Consider the following 23713-nt stretch of genomic DNA (forward strand, 5'->3'; position numbering starts at 1 on the left):
CTTATTGCTAATTATTATCTTATTGTCACCCAGGCAAGAGGAAACGAGGAGGAGAGGATCGGGCCCAGCAGGAACGGCACCATGACTGGGCAGCCGACGTGGCCCGTCTCCTCCGTGATACTTCAAAAAACCTTAATAGTTATTGTACATATTATATTTTTTTATCTAGTTAATTTTTAAATGCAACATTTGTACTTCCTTGTTTATTTATTTTCTTTAAAATGTTCATTTTATATTTACAATTCCATGTATATTTATGCTGGCTGCAATACAGTTTTACATTTTTTATTTGTATTGTTTAATGGCATGCCTTTGATACAACATTTTTTTTGTATTTTTATACTGCCATCAATAAAGTACTTCTTTGACTTATCTTATCTCTTGTTGATAATGAATGGCACCCAACAGAAAAAAATCAGATTCACATAATCTTGATTTAGAGAAGATATAAACATACATGAATTTATAAAGCAATAACAAACACCATCAGTTAGGAAAAAGCCCCTTAGTTTTAAGAGATTTAAAGCAAGAAATTGAGTTTGCTAGCTTGAGGTCCTCCTCTAAAACATTATTACATGTTTATTTTTGTAATAGTATTAAGAATACATGATAAATACATAATACATGTAGACATTTCTCAATTGTAATACCCTCATTCTACTAGACTCAAACAACACATTCCTTATATATTTCAAAGACGAGAGAACAAAATAAACCTATAACCCATTCAAGCAAGCTTTTAACAAGATTGAGGTTATATTTAATATATTTTATGTTGTGGATACTTTAGTTTCCATCCATGTTTACAATTGTCCACACTATTTTACACTTGCATTTATGAATATAGTTTTGCTGTGTTTTACACTTTAGTATTTATGTTTATAGTTAGCTTTGATATTCGCTTAATTTATTAGAAAGATTTTCTTTTCATGATCTGATATTTCCTCAAATGTTCTTATTATTTATGGGGCAGTACTTACTGGTGCTTGAAATTCAAATATTTACTAAATATTCAATTCAGATAACATTTGTTTAAAACATTTGACAAACACATGTATACGAAAAAAAAAAGATTTATTTATGTTCAATACAATGAATGCAATACAATGCATATGTAGGTATTCAGGTAGCGCATCAAACCCTCTCTGATGTCAGTGCATTCCACCCATTATCATAGTCCTCTCCATGACTCTCGCAGACGTTATGCAGAGCACAGCATGTCAGCACCATGGATTTCACAATAAACAAGAAAACGATCGCTTCCACATCCTCCATTGTTGTGTGTGTTTTGTGAGTTGTGTCGCATTGAAAATGACGCCACTGCAGTTTTACCCAGCGTCGCTCCGCCCAAAAAGCCGATCGCCCCGCCTACACTGTGTTGCTACCCCAGGTCCTAAACTGTAATGGAAATGCGCCACGGCCTCGGACGGCCAGCGAGGCAGCCCGAGGCCTGAGCGAGGACGCTTAGGGACGCTTAAACGGGGCTACCCCGTTGCAGTGGAAATGCGCCATTAGTGCCCCCATGGAACTAAGTACAGATCGCGTTCACACAGGATTAAGTTCCCTGAGGGAAGATTACGCAAATGAGCCACTGACGTGACTTCGTCTTCTTCTACTTTGGGTTTACTGGCAGGCCGCAAACCACTTCACGGCGTATACTGCCGCTCCAAAGTCCCCGGCCGGAAGTCCCCGGAGTTGGGGACTGGCTCAGCAGCTTCTACTGAAGCCTTCCGAGTAAATCGCCAGAACACCGACACCTCCTCATCACTTCACCGCTCCCATGTTTTTTTTGTGTTGCCATAAGTTATTCTCTCTCCATTGGTGCGCGGGGCTAATGCTAATAATGCTAATGCCAGCAAATACAATGGCGGCTTCACAAAACTTTTCAGAGTTTTACGGGGCGTGGTTTGCAATTCGCCCAGCCAATAGAAATTGGTACTTTTTTTCTCCCCAGGATAGTACCACCTCTCTAGCAGGCACTAACAATGGGGGTAAAAGTTCCCGGAACTAAGTAGCCTACTCTTTTGGTGTGAACGCAAAATAAGGGGTAGCCTACTAACGGAATTAAACGGGAAAAGTACGGGGAAAAGTACTCCGGTGTGAACACTCCTATGCTGATACCATTAGGTTGCATGCAACATGCAACATTGTAATTGTATTTTAATGTATTTAAAATGTAATGTATGTATGTAATGTATTTAACATTTTAATTGTAACATTGTAATTAGATGAAATCTGAATTTCTGTCCAGAGATGAGTGCATTTTCATTATGGGATATCCACTTTGGCAATGTCTGATGAGGGCAAGTAGTCAAAAATAGAAGAAATTATTTCTATTTTTAGATGTTCATTCAATTAGATTTCTCGCACTTTGCTGCAATATGAAGGAAATCAGACTAATCTGGTGGGAAATGTATTAGAAGGAGAGCAGCCACTGCATGTGTGTGTTTGTGTGTGTGTGTGTGTATTAAATATCATTAATCTCCCATCAGTTGAAGCAAGATATATTTTTTTGACATGTATTAATTCATTTTCATTATTTCTTATGAGAATTCAAGGGCCAGTTGTTATTGTGTGGAGATCAAATACATCCGCTTGGACTGGCACAATGCAAGAAATGTGCATTGTGCATGCAAATCATTTAGTTTAATTGTATTTTTATCATACATGTTTGCATGCATTTGTCAATTTGAGAGCACTAATTCATATTATTACCATTATTATTATTTTATGTTATTATTGTTGTTTTAGTATTATTTTATTGTAGGCTATTCTCTATTTCTTTCGTAGTTGCAGTTGGTTGTTGGTTATTTATCGGAGCTACAACATGCTGCCCAGGCCCGCAGAAATGCTGGCTCCGGCAGTGATTTCTGGTGCTCCTCTTCTCGGCATGGTTCATAAAACTGCAGCGACGTAATTTGCTCTTAATGACAAAAATAAATGTTCACTAAACTGTTTACATGTCAATGGCCACATGGGGGCCTCCGTGTCCTCTCTACCGCCTCCAACCTCTCTCTCTCTCCTCATTTCAAGCCTTTGCCAAATTCCCTCCCTCCTCCTCTGCCTGGCAGTAGTCCCTCTCAGGCCGAGTAGGGGAGCATTCACACCCCGCTGTCGGTGTTTAGCGGATGGGGCTCTCAGCCTGAGCCGGAGGGAGGAGGAGGAGAAAGATGACCGGTATCCCGTGTCCCCGCAGGCTGGCCCGGCGCTCCAAGTCCGCCCTGCTGATCGCCGCCTTGGCCGTGCTGCTGGTCCAGACCCTCATCGTGTGGAACTTCAGCAGCCTGGACTCCGCAGGCGGCGGGGACGGAGGCGCCAGGAGCCGGGAGAAGAGAGAGGAGCGAGCCGGGGGGCTCAACAAAGCAGACAAGGAGCACCCGCGGAGGGGGCTGCAAAAGAAGGGTGACCCGCCGCCGCTCGGGAAGGCGGCCGTACAGCACAAGCTGCAGGCGGTAAGGTTTAAAATAATACCTGATTCAGTCAAAACGAGTTTTTTGAGTCAAATTAGATATTTTTACACCTGTGTTTCCTCGACCGAGTAGAACATTTGCGTATGTCCCGGGGGAAGCAGCATGGTAGCTACGTAGAAGATGCTACGGAGTGGTTGCAGCTGTTGTTTTGGCATTTGCATCAACACATTTTGGCCGCTTTCGTCCCTTGTATGGGGACATGAGTCGGTAGGCCAGCCTCGATATACAAATCTGCCCATTTAAGGAATCGATTAATGACCACATTTACCAGGTTAAACGGACTCGCTTGCCTTTTCCTAGAGATTTAGTCACTGTTCAGTTGTCTGTAATGAGCAAGCAGCCTTCCATACATTTAAAACTTAAAGCCAGAATATTTGTTTTAACCACTTACCTTTATCAGTTTAATTCGCAGTGTTAGCAACTGTAAAGTCAGCATTGACGGAAGGAAATATCGATGTTTGCTGTCTGAAAGGGCATGTAGCCTACATTGATAATGTTCATGACGAATGTAAGAAAATCACCGATATTGTCCTACAATATCTTATTTTGTGTTCTCCATTATATGTGCGTCATCGAAAATGAAAAACAAATATACTTGTCTGTTTTGTTAACGCACTTTGGTTGGCAATTCTCCACTCAACATACATCAAAGCTTCTCGTCTGTAGTAGGCCTACGTCATTTTCATTACTTTTAATATAAAGGATCAACATAGTTTGTATGTATCCCATATGCATAACACCTTTACAGACATGTCAGCTTTTCAAATTAAGCTAACTGAAGCACAGAATGAGCAACTGTGGGATACTACTGTTAATTGTGAGTCTCTTCCTAGATCTGTGATTTAAGGGTTTAATTAAAACCCTTCTGTTGGTGATATTAAGGGACCCTATAGACTCCTTTGGAAACTGGGAAATGATTAAGCCATTTTTATTAATGGTAATTGCCCCTCTCTGATATTAACTTGTGAAACGACATGGGTGATTTGTTGCATGCCAAGTCAAAGTTAAGTCACGTACTCTTTGTTCTGCTCAGTTTGCATCATTTAATCACCTTTCAAGCTTCCCCCTTGTGTGCATATAGGCTTACTACTGTATGTGTTTAATGCTTACAGACTGTCAGTACACGTATAGAATCTGAGGGGAGATTCCACATTGTTTTTATGTTAAGAAAATGTTGTTACTGTATGCGTGTGTGATGCTTTACCTGGTGGAATCCAGGTGTTCTCATGTTGTCAAGACATAATTGTACTGTGTGTCTGAATGTGAGAAGGAAGGAGAGGGAGAGACGTGGGTTCTATCGCAGGCATCCATTTTTACGTCCTTTCATTACAGTTAACCGGATGCCCTGTGATCTTCCCTGTGTGTGTGTGTGTGTGTGTGTGTGTGTGTGTGTGTGTGTGTGTGTGTGTGTGTGTGTGTGTGTGTGTGTGTGTGTGTGTGTGTGTGTGTGTGTGTGTGTGTGTGTGTGTGTGTGTGTGTGTGGGTGTGTGTGTGTGTGTGTGTGTGTGTGTGTGTGTGTGTGTGTGTGTGTGTGTGTGTGTGTGTGTGTGTGTGTGTGTGTGTGTGTGTGTGTGTGTGTGTGAGAAAGAGAGTGCGTGTGTGTGGAAGAGCAGTGATATGTCCTGACAGTTATTGGCTTTTAAAACACTCGAGATACATGCCAGCACATTTTTATAGAGCAGAAGTTTAGGAGGTAAAAAGAAAGAGGGAAAGGAAACACAAGCGGCAAGGAAGAAGGTCGACGTGACCACTATATGAGTAATTAAAAATATGTGGAAATTCAATTTAAAGGCTCTATTGTCCTATGCACAACAGTTACAGTGTAGTGGTTTGCAATGGAAATCTTAAATCCCAGGCTCCTCCAACAATGCAACATACAATATACTGACAGTTTGACATGTTGAACAAAATACAATTTATTAAGCTTTTCTTCTTACCGGAAGTGTAGCTAAGATTGCCTAAAAACATCAGAAAAAGGTCAAAATGTCCGTTACAGCCTAAAAAGAATCTTCAAAGATGCCTTTCTATGTTCATATATTCAACAAATGATCCTAAACACCAGCAGCAAAGACATTTCAATGAAGAAGTTGGAACCTTTAATTGTTTGGCAATTGTATCCTCTTTCACAGAGGGTGCAGCGTGTATGGCTTTCCATGTTGTATAGTGTTGCACAGATTAATTCATTTAGGGCTGCTAATAATAAGCATAAATATCTTTCAATTATTTTGTGTGTTAAATGTGAGAAAACGGAGAACATCCTCAGTTTAATAGACTTCTACAGTTCAGTCATTCACAGAAGGAAAAACTCGCTGTAAGTTAGTGCAGATATATTGATCATTTCCAAACAGAATCTATCAATTTTAAAGATATTGTCCTAAAATATCATGAAGTGTATATTATATGTTATTTAACCAAGAACATAATTGTGTGTTATGTTAACAGAGTTTGGTTTGAAATGTCTCCACTCAACAAACAGCATAGTTCCTTGACAGAATATAGTCTACAAAGAGTGTATGCAAACAAATATAATTTAGTGTGCAAATAATAGATTTTTTGAGTATTAATGTGTTGTTAAGCTTTTGATTTACCTCTCCTTAGTGGGGCTACAACTGTAAACGTTCTCCCGAGTTTGGCGCAAAAATAAACGTTATTCCTTATTCACAAATTCAATTTCCCAGTTGATTTTAAAATATTTGTGCTGTTGCCTTTTAAAGTTCATCTGCCTGTGATATCAATCATTTGATCAATTGATTGGTGGACAGTAAAGATTGTTGTGTTTGTTAAAGTTATTTAGCAAACAAGATGCTTGATTAATCCCCAAATGAAATAAACGGATCAATGGATATTTAGACATTATTCATTAAGTGGAGCCCTAAGAGAAGCATGTTTTTTGTTTCTGTTGCAGCTTTGTGATTCTGTAGTGAAGACTGAACACGTGTGAAGCTGATCAATTGTGTGGGAGTGTGTTTATTGACAGGAAGGAGCATCCAATTTCCAATAAAAGTGTGTGTGTGTGTGTGTGTGTGTGTGTGTGTGTGTGTGTGTGTGTGTGTGTGTGTGTGTGTGTGTGTGTGTGTGTGTGTGTGTGTGTGTGTGTGTGTGTGTGTGTGTGTGTGTGTGTGTGTGTGTGTGTGACTTTCACTGCAGCACCTTCCACAGAAGCATTCAAATACCTGCAGTGTTTCCATCATCCAGCCTGGTGTGTGTCATTTGTGTGTAGCACTGTTTGTGTTTGTACGTGATGCACCGTGTTTGGCACTGTCAGGGTGGTGCTGTGTCTACGTGTTTGGGTCATGCACTGTTTAGCAGCGTGCATGTGACCCAGCATGTGTACTGACTCAGTGTGTTTACAGCCGTCGTGGATGGCGCCACAGTTGTTGCACAACTCTCACATTCATCACACCTTTGCGGGGATGGACACACACACAAACACACAAACAGACAGACACACACAGTTCTGGTTAGATCAGATTAGAGGATTGGTTTGGATCAGGTTCCCCCGATGAAATTAATACTTTCTAATCTAGTTTAGATTGTTTGATAATCCCTTGTGTGTGTGTGTGTGTGTGTGTGTGTGTGTGTGTGTGTGTGTGTGTGTGTGTGTGTGTGTGTGTGTGTGTGTGTGTGTGTGTGTGTGTGTGTGTGTGTGTGTGTGTGTGTGTGTGTGTGTGTGTGTGTGTGTGTGTGTGTGTGTGTTGTGCTTCTGTATCTGTGAGATCAGCTTTAAAAGCTTTACAGTGAGAATATGTTTGGATAGATGGGATATTTGGTGAGGGTTGGGATTAGAAGTGTAGCTGTGATGATTACAAAGGTGTTTAGAGCTCAAAGCAGCGGAACTGTCAACAACAATCTACCTTAAAATAAGTATTGTCCCTATGTGAACGTTATGTAGAATATGTGAGTTGCTGAAGTACAAATACATTTTGAAAGCATCAACCACCAACAACATGATCTAATAGTTTCAGTTGGCCCCAGTAGACCTGACATAAACTGAACCCAGATGGTCACCACCGATTAGGGCTGTCTCGAATACCATTTTTCGGGTTTCATAATACGCTCCGAATCCGAGACACCTGACAAAACGCTGTGAAAGAGCATACTACGATTTATATTTATAAAATGTATATTTATTTGTTGTCTCAGTAATTGCATACATTAAAACTAAATGTGTCCTCTGCATTTAACCCAACCCTATACCATCCTAACCCACCCGGGCATTTGGCAGCTGAGTGCAGCGGTTCCAAACTCCATCTATAACGTTTCACAACCTGAAGAGTCAAACAAAGATACAACACACATATATTTCTGTTATAACAACAATACTTTTAATAAGATAGCCGTAACAGTAGGCCTAACAGTGTAATACTGGTTACCGACACACTAAAGAGTATTTAAATAAATGAAACTGCAATAAATAGAACAAGGTAGCGCAATTATAATAACAGCAGCACACATTTTAATAAACAAACAATTTAAATACAAATAAATGAATGGCTTTATATAGAATAAAACGAACTGTAAGAAATAGAACAAGGTAGGAGGTAGCGCGATTGAGCGCTATAACAATAACGGCAGCATACACTTCAATAAACGAACAATTTCTTTCCAATCTTTCAAATAAACAAATAAATCACAATCAGGTTGCAAGCTTCATTTGACTCTGCCGTAAGCCTACCTCTCTTCATGTTGTGTGCGAGGAAGATGAGTTAGTCCACATTCTCAGGTCAAAGTGAACTTCTGGTCTGGGTCACGATGTAGCCAGCCTTTGAGAAAATGCGCACTGACGGGGTTGAAGTGGCCGGAACACAAAGGCAGTGTCTCTCAAATATTGCTCCATCTCTTTCTTTGCGCTGTCTCCATCGTGTTCTTGTTCCTCTTCATCATCGGACTCAGACTCCATCAGCATACCCTGCTGTTTCTTTTTTTGGGGGGGTGGCACGGCAGTCTCCTTTTCTCTATCGCTTGCTGCCAGCCCTCCTTCCACCTCCCGAACGGTCTGTCGCTGGTGTAGATGTTCAGCCAGGCGGACAACCTTAAAATCAAATAGCATTTTATTAGTCACATGCATAAGATAAAGTAGTGTGGCATAATAATAGTAAATCTAATTTAAATTTAAAATATTAGTCTACAGTAACTTCAATGTAGACGAGGTCCTTCTTCTCGTTCGTGAGGAATTGTAACTGCTTAAATCGCTGGTACAGTGCTGAAGAAAGGAGGCAGATGCTGCTGGGCTCCAAAAGTGACAGCTTCCATCTGCTGTCGATCTCCGTGACGAGGGTCTTCTTCAGTTCTCTGATGGCAGGGCTGTCATCCTCCTCCAGTGACAGGTGGCGTCTCTTCAGGTTAAAGAGCATTTGCATTGTTGCAGACAACGACACGTTCCCCTCCTGAGATAGCAGTTCTGTGAGTGTGATTAAGGGCCCCAGCACTTCTGTTGTCTCCTGTGCCAGTTTCCACTGGTCTGCTGTCGGGTCCAGGCTGCGATCTGCTTTCTTCGTGATGCTGGGATCTGACAAAACAGCCGTCACTGGCCATCGTTGCTCACCAGTCGGTCAAGCATTTCACACGTAGAGTTCCCTCGAGTAGCGACGTTATTTGTGAGTTTGTGCGCTACAACATTCTGCTGCTTTTGTTTGTCTTTCAACGCAGCTGTAGCCTTTGCACTTTTTCTGAAGTGTCCCACGAGATTCCTGGCAGCCGCAACTGTGCGACGTATTCTGTCCTGTTTTAGGGCTGTATTTATGCACAGCTGTAGCGTGTCCTAAGCAGTAGACCCCTTGAATGTTGCCCCATTTCTCCAGTTCTTTCTTCAGCGTCTCTGTGCACAGCTTCGTGTTGCTGGCATTGTCGTGAACAACGGCTACTCGCTTATAATTTGGAATGGCAGGGTGACAGCTAACGCCTCCATACGCACCGAGGTCCAAATCTCCGTTGTAAAACTTACTGCAGTTGAGTTTTCAATGTGAGTTACAATTTGGTCTCGGTGATCGCTGTACTTCAGAGACATGGCATCTAAAATACTGGAGAGTTTGGGGACAGTGTAGCTGGGCTCCATCTTCTTCATACATTTTCTGAAGCCTTCGACTATGTAAATGGGTCTCATATGTATCCATAGCAATGACATCTACTATGGCATCTGTTATCTCTCTTTCTTTTCTCCGTTATGGGTTTTTGGAACTGTAGGGTCTGCTGTATTGTTGAGGATGTTGATGGCTGGGATGCACCTATGGACACAAGTTATTATTAGGCTGGGCTACTCAACTTTATGCCAATAACTGCCTTAGCCCCAGATGTTCCCACATTACTCCATGTATTATTTTAACTATTCAGATCAAATTGAAAAACTAATATAAAAAACAATTTGGTTGTTTGCAACTATTTTCCAAGCAAAGTAAGTGCACGTTCTTATCATGTGTAACGTTACTGTTTAAGCGGCGGATAAAGCAGCTTCATCATGGCAACTGGACAACAGCTAAGCTAAGCTAGGCTACTACTTACAGCATTCAGGTGACTTTTCAGAGTTGTAGGCCAGTTTCTTGTCGCATATTTGGCACACTGCCTTCTTCTTATCGTCGTCCAATTTAAAATGGTCCCACACGACAAGATCTTTAAATCTCTTTTATTTATATAAATACAATTATTAGCTTGTTTATTCAGGCCCATGAAACATGGCTGGGAAATATAATCGGAATGCATTATTTTGCTTGACTAAATTATCGTAAGCAACTTTTTTTGCCAACTTTTTTGTTGAACAAATATTTTTCAAATTATATTTATAATGATTTATTTTGAAGGAGCATCAAAGTGCATACGGTCAGAAATCAGGGCGTAAGTTCTAGGATCATGCTGGCATGTTACTCTCTGGCGATTACGCACAACACACTAATGTTAAAACCAGAAAGCTGCTTTATGTTTTCCTTTGAGATAATTCTCACTAAATCCGGCATAGATAGACTTAAATCCCTGCTGTAATCCGTAAAGCGTCCTGTTGCTTCCGCCAGGTTTCACAGCGCCATCCTGTCCCTCGTTTAATAGTCCATTTAGCTTCCTTTCTGTCCATCTGCCTCTGTTTTTCCTTTTGTCTTGCCATCTGTTTTTTTTGCATTTTGTTAAGACTTATTTTGTTTGTTCTCTGTGTGTTGAGCCTCATTAGATATTCTGTTTGCATTCAACTTAAAGAGACCCTATTAGGCTCTCTAGGGGCTCTCCCTTCCCTGTAGTGTGTTTTACAGGTTTTTGTAAACCCCCCCTGCAAGAAACGTCTCCATTGGACTCCTTTGTTTACTTCGGTAACGTAGTGACATCACCATGTAACCTTCGCGCTTCTATTGGTTAGCGCTCTAACACATTGTATGTGATTTGCTAAGGAAGGGACATCTTTAAGCAGTTAACCAATCACAACAGAGCTGGCCACCTAACCAATCAGAGCAGACTGGGCTCTGGTTTCAGACAGAGGGTGAAAAGAGGTGCTTCAGCACAGGCAGTATGTGAACAATAAAGACCTTTTTTGAACATTAAAGCATGGAGACATGTCACAGAAGAGGCACAACATAAAATGCAACCTAAAAATGAGCAGAATAGGGCCCCTTTAAAACAATTCACAGCCAAAGTCATACATTACAAACAAAGACAATACTCACATACAACAAGTACATTTACTTTATAAAATACTGTATATGTTTGGAAAGATAATACAACAATAAATAAATAGTTTTAAATTGTACTGCACGTTGTCGCAAATTGTTATCCTCAATACAGGAGTATTTCTACCTCAGTTGAGCATATACTGTAAGGTTTTCATTGCAATAAATTCTAGGCTGTATGTTCCCACGGGTATACTGACTACAAACACACACACACACACACACACACACACACACACACACACACACACACACACACACACACACACACACACACACACACACTCAAATACATGCACAAGTGTTTGATTAATGTGTGACTGGGACTCCATACAGCCTGGTGAAAGAGCTCTTTATTGCTTCATTCGAAGGTGTTCTCTCTCTCTCTCTCTCTCTCTCACACACACACTAAACCTTTTTATACTAAATATTATGGTTGCAACCGACGCTTATTTACATTATGGATTGATCTACCAATTATATTATAATTGATTGTTTCTGGTGATTGGCCCATTGAAGGTGCAGGTCTTTAGATAGGTAAATAAATGACATACCGGTTCTGGATTGAAATCAGCTGTACATCTAAAAGAATTCCCCATTTAAGGAGGGTGATAAACATGGAGGATCTTATCAATATCACCATCCTCAAACCACTCTCATAACCATTTTGACGTTAAAATGCATTTTCCCGTTTGTCCTCAACCTCTAATCAACAGTTGTCAGATCAACAGGTCTCCTTTCTTGCACCCTTCCCCTCTGTCTTTCCCTTTCCTCCCCTCTTTAATGCCTCTCACTGCGGGCTCTTTTGTCTGTTTTCTGTCGCCTTTATCATCCAGCAGCAGGAGGTCTGAGACTACTTCAATAGGAAGCTGCAAACTGACTTACAGTGTGTCGGTGTGTGTGTGTGCATGTGTTCGGTGCGTGTATAAAGAATGATGTCTTTGTAGGTAGGCACTAGGCAGTAGTATTTTAGCTGTGGTCCGTCTCCATGGAATGCCCAGATTTCTTGGGAAAAACGCAGGAGAGAGAAAAACAGTTATTTTGAAGGCAAATTCAAGAGACATTTTCACAGTTAGGAGTCGGGATGTCGCAATACCACAAACTTACATTTTCGTAGTCAATACCAATCTCTTTGAAATCCATGATTCTACATACCCAATTTAATAACCCGGTAAAAAGCTAAGCAATGAATCCGATGCACTTCAGCATATGTATATAACATTTTCGACAAAAAATGTGAAAACAAATGGAGAAACTTTTATCAAAATGTCTTATTAGGCACTTTCACACCAAGTACTTTTCCCAGGAATAGTTCCCGGAACTTAGTTTCCCCGGAAATCTTTAGTTCCGGAACTATCTAGTCGATCGCGTTCATAAGTCCCTGAGGGAGCCGCTGACGTCACTTCTTCTTTTTCTGCTTTGGGTTTTTCTGGCAGGCCGCAAACAACTTCATGGCGTATACTGCCACCCGAAGTCCCCGTAGTTGGGACTGGTGACTCCCAGCAGCTTCTACTGAAGCCTTCCGAGTAAATCGCCAGGAGCGCCGACACCTCCTCATCACTCCACCGCTCCCATGTTTTCTTTTGTGTTGCCATAAGTTAGTCTCTCTCCGTTGGTGCGCTGGGCTAATGCTAATAATGCTAATGCAAGCAAATACAATGGCGGCTTCACAAAACTTTTCAGAGTTTTAAGCAAGCCCACAGGAAGTGCGCCGGACTCTGATGAAAATATTCATTGTGTCCAAACGGCGGTACTACAATTTCCGTATCAGTCCGTGGCGTCACTGGGCCCAGAAATACTTTTCCCCATTGACTAACATTGGGAAAGAGACGTTTGTAAATCAGTGGATACTTTTAAAAAACTAAATAAAATACCCAGTATGAACTATTTTATAGCCCTTATTAGAATCATTCGGTCCTTAAAGTTGTAAAATGCACTAAAAGCCGAATCTAGATTTATTTTCTGTCTCCATTCATTCTACTGAGTTGAGAGTGGGAGCTCGGTGGGCGGGGTTTAAGGGGGGCGCATGCTCTGTGAGCGCACATACGGGTTCTTCTGCTCCGACAGCTAGGCATGATGGGTAATCTGTGACGTTTCGCTCTCTCAAAAGCTGGGCCATTTTGTCCTCGCACCATTATTCTTTTGTGTTGCCATAAGTTAGTCTCTCTCCGTTGGTGCGCTGGGCTAATGCTAATGCTAATACGAGCAAATAAAATGGCGGCTTCACAAAAACTTTTCAGAGTTTTACAGGGCGTGGTTTGCAATTCGCCCAGCCAATCAGAAATTGGAACCTTTTTCTTCCCAGAAAAGTCCCTGCTCTCTAGCTCTCTAGCAGACACTAACAAGGGGTGAAAAGGTTTGCAAAAAAAGTTCTAGTTCCAGATCATTTTGGTGTGAACGCAAAAATCCCAGGAACTATCGGAACTATTCTTTGGGAAAGTACCTGGTTACCGCTGTACTTTTACACTCACTGATCACAGGAGAGCTGTAAATAATTCACTGCAACTACAAAAACAAACACACACTCTCACGGATATTACAGATGAGATAATGAAAGGTTTTGTGTGGAGCAGGTGGCAAGAGACCTGATATTAAAGTCTTCCCACAAGTACTCAGATTGTGTGTGTGTGTGTGTGTGTGTGTGTGTGTGTGTGTGTGTGTGTGTGTGTGTGTGTGTGTGTGTGTGTGTGTGTGTGTGTGTGTGTGTGTGTGTGTGTGTGTGTGTGTGTGTGTGTGTGTGTGTGTGTGTGTGTGTGTGTGTGTGTGTGTGTGTGTGTGTGTGTGTGTGTGTGTGTGTGTGTGTGTGTGACACTCTTTATCCCTGGAAAAGACAGATAAAGAACGATCTATGGCAGGGGTGTCAAACTCAATTTCATCACGGGCCACATCAGCATTATGGTTGCACTCAAAGGGCCGGTTGTAACTTTGAGACTATATAAAAATACATATAAAAATATATCATATATATAAAATAATGTATTATATTACATTATTTCCTCTGCATTGGATTATTATCAGATAGGTTAATAACTTAATAATTAACTACGTCTGAAAGCAGAAGTCTAGGGCAAATAATTGCAAGTCTCTTCAGTGAGACTGTCACAAAATGATTTAAAAAGAGAAGTGAAATTCTGGAGAAAAAGTATTTTTGAAATAAAAAGTAGCATTTTGAAAAAAAAATCTAATTCTGAGAAAAAGGAATTCTAAGAAAAATGCATATTTTGAAGAAAAAAAAATTCTGAGAAAAAAGTCTAATTTGAGATGCATTGTGGGACATGTAGTTTATGGGCAACGTGCTTCTGTAAAGTAGCATGTAACCGTATAATAAACATATTATATTCTTTGCACGCTCTTGTGGGGCCACAGAAAATGAAGTTGCGGGCCGGATGTGGCCCCCGGGCCTTGAGTTTGACACCCCTGATCTATGGGATTAAAACACCCATCAAGGCCATGTGGCTATGCAAGTGTAACACACATACACACACGCAGCTCCCCATATACAGTATATATCACCCTCTGACTCTGAGAGGTCAAGGCCACAGCTGCCGTGTCTCAGGGGTTAAAGGTCACTGGGCTCAGGAAATCATTTCTTTCTTCCTTCTTCCCCCTCTCGTGTCTCTGTGACTCTGTTTCTTTTTCCTAGAAAGAGTGAAAGTGATGCCTGACTGAATGAAAAAGCCAGGGACCAAAGTGAATATACTGTAGATTGGTAATCCGCACAATTCTGGAGATAAAATGAGAACCAAACCTACACAGTTTTCTAAGTAATTAACATTCATCAATATTTTAAATGTACGATTTGTTTTTGTAAGAAAATAAACTACGGAAACTTTTTAATTCTGACATGTTTGTTATTGTGTACTGTTTTCTAATTAACCTCTGCACAAAATGTCATGGCAATCTATCAAATAATTGTTGACCTATTTCAGTCTGGACTAAACTGGTAGACTGTTGCTGGCATTACAATTTATTTTTAACATTTCCTGAACTTATCGTGATTTGATTCTTTTAAAATGTTCATGGCAATCAATTAAATGAACATTTGTTTATCAATTACTCACAGCGTGGTACCTTCTTTAATTGCTATATAATAACATACGACTGGATTATTTTGTTGAAAAGAAAGATGTGTGGACCAGTAAACATCAGCCATGTTTGTTTTCTCTGTGTGCGGATGTTAGGCAGTTCTTACAGGATTACAGGATGTCATTGTTATGATTGTGTTGTAGCGGATTCTAAGGACATAATTCACCATTGTCTGTGGTAGTAATCAACTTAAGTGCCTTTTCTTTGATGTTTTACTTTTGCACTTATACAATAACAGTTGGACAGTGTCAGTGTGTTAAAATACAGGGTTGAAAGTTGTGAGATTTGAGCTATCTTAAAGGGGTCCTCTTATGCTCATTTTCAGGTTCATATTTGTATTTTGTGTCTCTACTGTGAAATGTTTATATGCATTAATATTCACAAAGCTCTTGAGCTCTATTTTTCTCATACTGCCTGTGCTGCAGCACCTTTTTTCACCCTCTGTCTGAAACCAGAGCCCAGCCTGCTCTGATTGGTTAGCTGGCCGGCTCTGTTGTGATTGGTCGACCTCTTAGGCTTATTTGTGGGACTTCTCTATCACGTATAATGTGTTGGAGCACTAGCCAATAGGAGCGCAAGTGACATGAGGTCATTATGTCACAGAGGTAAACAAAGGAGTCCAATTGAGGTGTTTCAGGCAGGTGGGGGGGGGGGTGTGTGGGAGAGAAACTCCCTATGGAGGGAACTTTGGGATTTTATCCTTTGCAGACCATTTACATGCAGAAAAACCTATAACACAAAGCAGGGAAGGTAAAACACCAAAAAGTACAATAGGACCGTTTTAATGAATGACTCACCCCACATCAAAGATAGTTGTTGATTGTTTTTCTTTCTCACAACTTCTACAATATATTAATCTAGTTTTTTCCTTCACAGGATGCCTACCTTTCCCACCGTCCCAAAGAGAAACTCCGCCTGGACAGCAACAACAACGAGAACTCGGTCCCTAAAGACTTTGACACCATCGACAGCAACAGCAACAGCAACCTGGGAGCCCGACGGCAGCGATTTCCACTCGCTAACTCCAAGCGCAAGCTGGAGAAGGCCCAAGCAAAGAGCATGCTGGGAAAACCTGCAAACGAGGTCCTCAAGTTCCCAACGGTGCAACCCAGAGGGGTGGGGCCCCATAACAATCGCACCCACGTCCGTAAACCCCACCCCCAGGTTCCAACGGTCCCAATAGCGGTGCAGGGGTCCGATCAGTTTCACACGGCAAAGAGGTCCTCTACGCTGCCACCGCCCGGCGTGGTGGTGAAGAAGGAGCAGCCGCAGTGCGAGATCAGCGGGAAGGAAGCCATTTCTGCTCTGTCCCGGGCCAAGAGCCGCGAGTGTCGGCAGCAGATAGTGGAGGTCTACTGCAAACACAAAAACAAAGCCCTGATGCCGGAGAGAGTGCCTCGCTACTGCCCCATAGAAGGTGAGATCTGCACTCATTTATACTAGAGATGAAATATCAGCAGAGGAAACCTTTTATTTCAAAGGTTTAAAGAGTTTATTGCCATATGGATAATAGCTACTGCTCAGTTGTTGGCAATGAAATTCAGAATACTTTATTTAACCCAGTCGGAAATTGTGTTTCGGAACAGTTGCTCCATTTTAAAATAAAATAAGACAAAATGGAAATGAAAATAATAAAAATATATATTTGAACACCAGAAATAAGAGTTAAAATTGTGCAACTATATAAAACAATAAATACGTTAACAAAAATATGTATATGCTTGCAGGTGGTTTAATGCATGTTGGTATCTAAAGGACAAGTGCTGTGAATGGTTACATGAATAGGGCTTAAGGCTTGTGAAGATGATCTCAAATACACTCAACAAAATATAATCGAAGGCAAATGATATGACTGGTATAGGTGATTTTAATGTTGTATGACCCACCCCCAGTTTCAAATATGTATTACATTTTTTCCCTCAAAACCCCCTTTGAGGTCTTGCCCCCTGGTTGAGGACCACTGTTCTCATCTTTTCTTTGGAGGATCTTAAAAACGGAAAATGTCCATTAGGTTAGAAAAAGTGTAATAAGGCTTAACATAAATGGTGGCCATTTCTTTTTCTGGTGGACTGAATCTGAAAAAGGACTGATGTAGCATATTTCATGAGACTATATTTACAATATGGGTGTAATCCAAAATATGACATTAAATGTATTAACCTATGATTTAAGGACATATTTATCCCTTTAGTTACAGTATGACAGCGGCTGATTGAGCCAGTTAACAAATGACAGACTGAAAGACGTAAGGACAAGGAATCAGATGAACAGGCGGCTGCTTTGAAGTGGCAAAGAGAGATTTATATTTTCTAAATGTACCCTTTGAGAAGCATTTTTAACCCGGCACGTGCCATGAAGACGCTTCCAGTCCGCTGCCATTTCTATTTTCAGGGAGCTGAAGCGCGGACGGACACAGAGGATGAGACTCAGCCTGAGTAATTACACCCCAATTAAGCAAGCACTTTGCCGTCTTATTCTTGGATTCGCTGACTAATGATTTACTTGTAGTTGTGCTCTCTGAACCACTCTGCGCCGTTTGGGGTTAAATTGATGTGATTATAGGTTGCTTTGATGATAGGCTAGTCATTATATCCACAGACTGGTGCGGCTTTGGTGTTTCTGTGTGCATCCAGTGGTGGAAGAACTACTCCGATCCTTTACTTAAGCAAGAATAGAAAACTTTATTAAAATTAGGGCTTAGCAATATGAAAAAAATCCTATATATGTTTGACGACATTGCAGTCTTATTCATTGATGATTACACACAATATTTACACAATGACAATTTTGTTAAATAATCATCAGTAATGTGGTGAATTCGGAAAGATCACTCTACGAGTAGATACAGGGCTTTAAAACCATCCAAATATCTCTATATCAATAACATATTTATACTTTGAACAGCTATAGAAGTGCAGTATTATCAGTAAAATGGGCTTTAAGTATCAAAAGAAGAAGTACTCATTATACACAAGGGCTCTTTTAAATTGTTATAGTGTTATAGGATATTATTCTGTTTTTGTCTAACAAATAGATGTATTTGGTCAAAAATATTATGGCATTTGATATACTGCATATGACCCAGCCCTATTGGGAGTACACTACCTCATATCCTATAAGAATATTATGTGATTTAATGTTTAAAACATTTAAAATGACTGTATTAAAGGAAAATAATTTCTCCCAACATCTTTATTTCAAGGTATAATCAGAACACTTTCATTTTTGTAATAAAATAAAACCATTTAGTTAAAAAACGTTGCGAGCATTGCACAGTTATATGTGCACGTTTTACCGCCTAAGCATTGTAAATATTGCACAAAAGGAGTAGTATAATGTAGCAATAGAAGTAAAGTACACGTATGACAAAAAAAGTCCAGTACTTGAATAAATGTATTTAGTTACATTCCAGCACTGCGTGCATCGCTCCCCCTGTCTACACCAGATTACAGTCATTCATCCTGAAACTCCCAGCATGCCCCACAGCGTGGGTAAGGTCACTAATTAGGCGGAGCAGGCCTCAACCCGTGCCATCTTTAGGGTGAGCGTGATGATGGAGAAGCATGAGGCTGTCAGAGGCTTTGTATACACCCTACAGGAGGCAGATTTAGCTCAGACAGCCACAGACTGAACAGCATTTCCACAAAAGAATAAAAGATTAAGAACAAGAGCGGCGTGACTTTCCTTGCAACCTGTACTTAAAAAATGCAGCAATTAGTCTGTCTTGATGTTCTCTTTTTAGATTTTTTACTAAATATGTTTGTAGAAAATTGCTGATTTGGTGTTTTTTGTTTCGATAAATATATCCCAAACTACCGTTGCACCACAGTATGGGATTAACAATGTTGGATAAACCTCATTATTTGACAAATGTGTTAAAATTGTATTTATGTAGCAAATTTCATACGTCATGCGCTGACTCAATGTGCTTTACAATAGATACAAAAAATATTAATAAATAGTTAAAGATGACAAAAATAAGAATAAATAAAACTATAAAATTGAAATACAAAAATATATATTTAAATAAAACCGGTATACAATCATGTTTTCAAATGAGTTGTTTTTTTCGTATGTCAAAAAAATATGTGCATTATTTATTTCCTATTGTATAGAAACAAAAAACAGCCAATCCCAAGAGGAGCTGGAAACAACAGAATTAAAACAAAATAGATTTTTTTTATTAATTCCCTAGACAGCAGACCCCGTTGGAAAATATGTTCATGACCCGAGTGCTGATATGAACTGTTTTGGCAACAGGACATGAATGCAACATTAATGTCAACTGCTGTGTAAAAGATGCTGCCTGTGTATTGAGCTGCTCCCCTCTGTCCAGGTAAGGCCAATGTGAACGTACAGTGGGACGAGGACCCCTCGGGGTCCGCCCAGCTGGTCCCGGCCCGGATGGCCTTCGTCCTGGTGGTCCACGGCCGGTCCTCACGTCAGTTCCAGCGACTCTTCAAAGCCATCTACCACACCTCGCACTACTACTACATCCATGTGGACCAGGTAAGAACGCCCACTGTCACAGAGCGTGGCAGGGATGACGTATTTTCAAAGGCCGACCCGGAAAAGACAGAAATCTCCACATTAACAGCGCCTTTAACATTTATGAGGTGTAAATGCAATTTCCAGAATTAAAAAGCTAACGTAAGGCAATAGGGACTACATCACACTCACATGACTTACTGGTCACCACTGCTAAGCTAGTTGGCTAATGTCTGGCGTGGTGCAGTTTTTAAGACAAAATAACAAACACAATGATCAAGTGGGTTATTAACTGATATATTTCATGTTGTCGAACAAATCATTAAAATCTCTTAAGCTTGTGCTAATCACAGACCTTATTTCAGGCTTCTAACTAATAAATCCATTAGACGACAATACTTCTAGGGAACTAAAATGCTAACACATTTCTGGACTCATTCCTGCACCCTTTTAAATCATTCAAATACTTTTTTTTACGCAGGGTTAAAAAAAGAAAACATGAGCTTTTTAAGCTGCTAGCAATTTGACAAACCCGAATGAAATGCACCGAGATGAACGCTTTATCAGAGAGAAAAACTCATCATTTGATATATTTCTAATAATATAAGCCTCACCCCCTCCAGGTCAGAAAATGTCTTCCGTCTGATACAGCCACACTATATCTGTTTGAACTGTTTGTGTGCTACATTTCAAAACCACTAGTCCTATGTTAACTTTTGAGAGAAACAAGCTGAGCTAATGTTAGCTCACAGCCAATCTGCCCTATGTCCTTCAGGGAAACACTGATTTGTAATTTAAACCTGCTTAGTTCAGTGTTTAATCACAAGCTCTGTTAGTTTTTGAAAGGAGTAGAGCCTACAGTATAACCTTCCTTGTTGTAATTTCCACCTTCCCAGAGATCCAACTATCTGTACAAAGAGGTCCTGTCTCTGGCCGGACAGTATCCTAACGTCCGGGTGACTCCCTGGCGGATGTCCACCATCTGGGGCGGGGCCAGCCTGCTGACTATGTACCTGCGCAGCATGGAGGACCTTCTCAAAATGTCCGACTGGTCCTGGGACTTCTTCATCAACCTCAGCGCCGCAGACTACCCCATCAGGTGGGATACAGGGTCAGAGGAGGGAAGCAGAAAGACAATTACACTTTTGAAGTTAACCTGAATTTCTAAATTCATGGCAAAAGTCCAGGTCAAATGTTCATTTGTATTTTATTTTCATTTGGTAATTGTTTTAAAGAACTGAATTAAAGGACCAGTCATTGCCATATTTCAAGCTAAGATCCCAAATTACCCTCATAGGGTTTCTATTTGTGCTTAAAGGGTAGCCTTAGATTGTTTGAAGATACTTTAACAGTAAATGCAGTCTAGAGGAGCAGACAGGTTTGCCAGCAAAAAGCTAAGCAATGTACTTCTGTGGACGTGTTTAATACATTCATATCAGTGGAAGTGTACGCTATATTTAGAATGCTTTCACCGCTTTTGTGTTAGTCAGCCCTTTCTGAAGGGGAACAGAAGTTCTCATATACTCTCCTCTATTGCTGCACAATGTGTTTATTTTGTATGATAAAAACTTATCATAAAAAAGACACCAATATAGCTCTTAATCTAGAGTTAATTTAAAATACAAAATGTGTAGAAAACCTCATATAATAATGAGGACCAAAATGATAGTAACATTATGATGAGTCATCATAATGTTACTATCATTTTGGTCCCTTTTGTGTTCGAAACAATTTTCTGTTTGGAAATTATTTCCTTTTAATTATTAAATTCATGAAAAAAACCTTTAAGATCACATTAAAAAAAACCTGATAAGGGAAGTTTTTGGGCCTGGTTAGCTAGAAATATGGCAACTTGTCTTTCAAAATGTTTATTTTAACATAATGAAATGTGAACGATGACCATACAGTATAAGCACCTTGTGAAACCCGACTTCAAACTATCTTGACTATCTCTTTTAAACCAAGAGATGCTCTCTAGACTCTTGATCCATAGAGGTGTGGTGGATTTCCCCCCGTACCGCTCCCTGTGTTGTATCCCTGCAGAAGAATGTGGGGGATTTATCGATCACGTCAAGTCCCATCCAAACACGCAGAGCATTGATTTGTTAAAGCCGTGTTTGGTTTGTTTAAGGTCTTATGGATCAGGTTACACTGCCGATAGCCCTCAAGTGCATCGACTCTGAATGGATGTGGAGTCTATAGCTCTGAAGCAGAGCCCCTTTAATGGCTGCTCTGGGGTCTGAATGGGGGTGTGTTGTTGGAGAGCTTTGCTGGGATCAGTGCAGGTATTGAGCTCGCTGAAGCTGGAGCAGTGAAGTAAGGAAGTCCCATGAAGACATTTGTGGAGGTCGTACTTGTGTTAGTCTGCGGAGATGTCGTGATTTGTTCTAGAATTCTGTAGTTTAATGCAAAAATGATGCAGAAATCAGTCCCAGTAAGCAGCTTGGTTCGATTTTGGGAAATGATTCAGTCCATTGGCCCCTTTTTATTCAGTTTGTGCCAATTTTGGTGCGTTATTCCTTCATTACTAATCTGATAAAGGTCCAGGAAACGGGGAAATAAAATAAAATAATGAATAATATCTTAACACCTTTATTTTTCAATGAATAGCTGCAACTGTTAGTAATTTGACAATTGATAATAACAACAATAATATTAATATCAGAATATATATATGGTTAAAGTTCAATAAATAAAGATAAATACATATCAGGCTATTAATAAAATAAAGATAAAGATACAAATTATAATATTAATAGATACAGATAAATAATAGATATTGAAAATGTATATAAACATGTTCAAGTACAGCTCAAAACAATGAATCAATTGACAAAAATGTGTTAAAATAATATTGCTAATAAAACGAATGAAATGTTCAACAACAGCTGAAACATTAGTCAACTGAAAAATAATGATTGGCAATTATTTTAATAAGGAATTCGAAAAACCCAGTATTTTAAAATGAGTAACACTAAAATGTCTTTGAAGCCTAATCAAAATGTTAAGTTTTTCATATTTTGTCCTCTTATATATTCCCTGCCCTCCCATCAGAGCTACTGTTTGAACACCCTTCCAGCTAAAATCCATAGCCCATACCCAGCATTAGGACACACCATCAATAGCTGTGACGTAATTGAAGCCCATGGAAAGTGAGTCAATGGGAGTGTGAAAGTGTGTGTCTGTATTTCTGTAGCCACAGTATGTCGCACAATCCTTTTTCAAATATGAAAGAGAATAATAAACTTCACATGATCAGATAATGTGACAGAAAAACAAATAACCGATCACATTGATTTGAACAATGTGCATAGTATTAGCTTATGTTTCTTATTGATAACCTAAAAGACTGTCCACACGTGATCCGGACTGTAGAGAAAGAAAAATAATGAAATTGAAATAACAGATACAATAGAGTCAACAAAGAGTATACTGCTCCTCCACTACAACTCAGATGTAAATATTGTACTTTTTACCCCACTTAATTTATCTTTTATCTTTAGTTTTTTAATATATTTTTATATCTAGTATAAAATAGTAAACTAATATAGTTTTTTCTGATTACAATTGTCTCCTTCCTGTCCAGTGACACCATGTATCTCCAGATCATTCTGAAGGCTTGTAATAAACTGAAGGATGAAGTGTTCCTTGTATGCATTGAGAAGATACTCCTCCTAACTTACAGGAGATCAATAAAGTCTTAAAAAAAACCTGATGCATCAGCTAGAAAATGCATTGTCACAAATGAACAGTTTTTCTGATAAATTCATGAAAAGTTGACTTTTCAGAGATACATGGTTCTCACAGGACAGCGGCAAAGCTACAAACATGTGATGATCTTATAGACTGAGTTTAATCTAGCCAACAGATATAAAGTACTTAAAAACATCCACAGCGGTAAAACACAACACAATGCAGCAGTAATGTTGATCCAGAAACATCATATACAATATAAAACCCTGACAGGAAATGTTTTACTGCCCAATCCATACTGAGCGGGGTTTTTCTGATGCAGTGTTTTTGAGT

At 39.9% G+C, this 23713-nt stretch overlaps 1 protein-coding gene across 1 annotated transcript in view; it reads left to right on the forward strand.

The window, feature by feature from the left end:
• Positions 1-3136: 3136 nt before the first annotated feature.
• Positions 3137-23713, forward strand: part of LOC117450518 (xylosyltransferase 1-like) — a 37208-nt gene continuing 16631 nt past the window's right edge. Inside the window, exons 1-4 of the mRNA XM_034088328.1 lie at positions 3137-3452; positions 16076-16616; positions 19536-19708; positions 20584-20786. Of these exons, the coding sequence (XP_033944219.1) occupies positions 3171-3452; positions 16076-16616; positions 19536-19708; positions 20584-20786 (1199 nt within the window). The 5' untranslated portion in view covers positions 3137-3170. The remainder of the gene's footprint in view (positions 3453-16075; positions 16617-19535; positions 19709-20583; positions 20787-23713) is intronic.

The sequence above is a fragment of the Pseudochaenichthys georgianus genome, chromosome 8 (assembly GCF_902827115.2).
Source record: "Pseudochaenichthys georgianus chromosome 8, fPseGeo1.2, whole genome shotgun sequence".
Lineage (NCBI taxonomy): Eukaryota > Metazoa > Chordata > Actinopteri > Perciformes > Channichthyidae > Pseudochaenichthys > Pseudochaenichthys georgianus.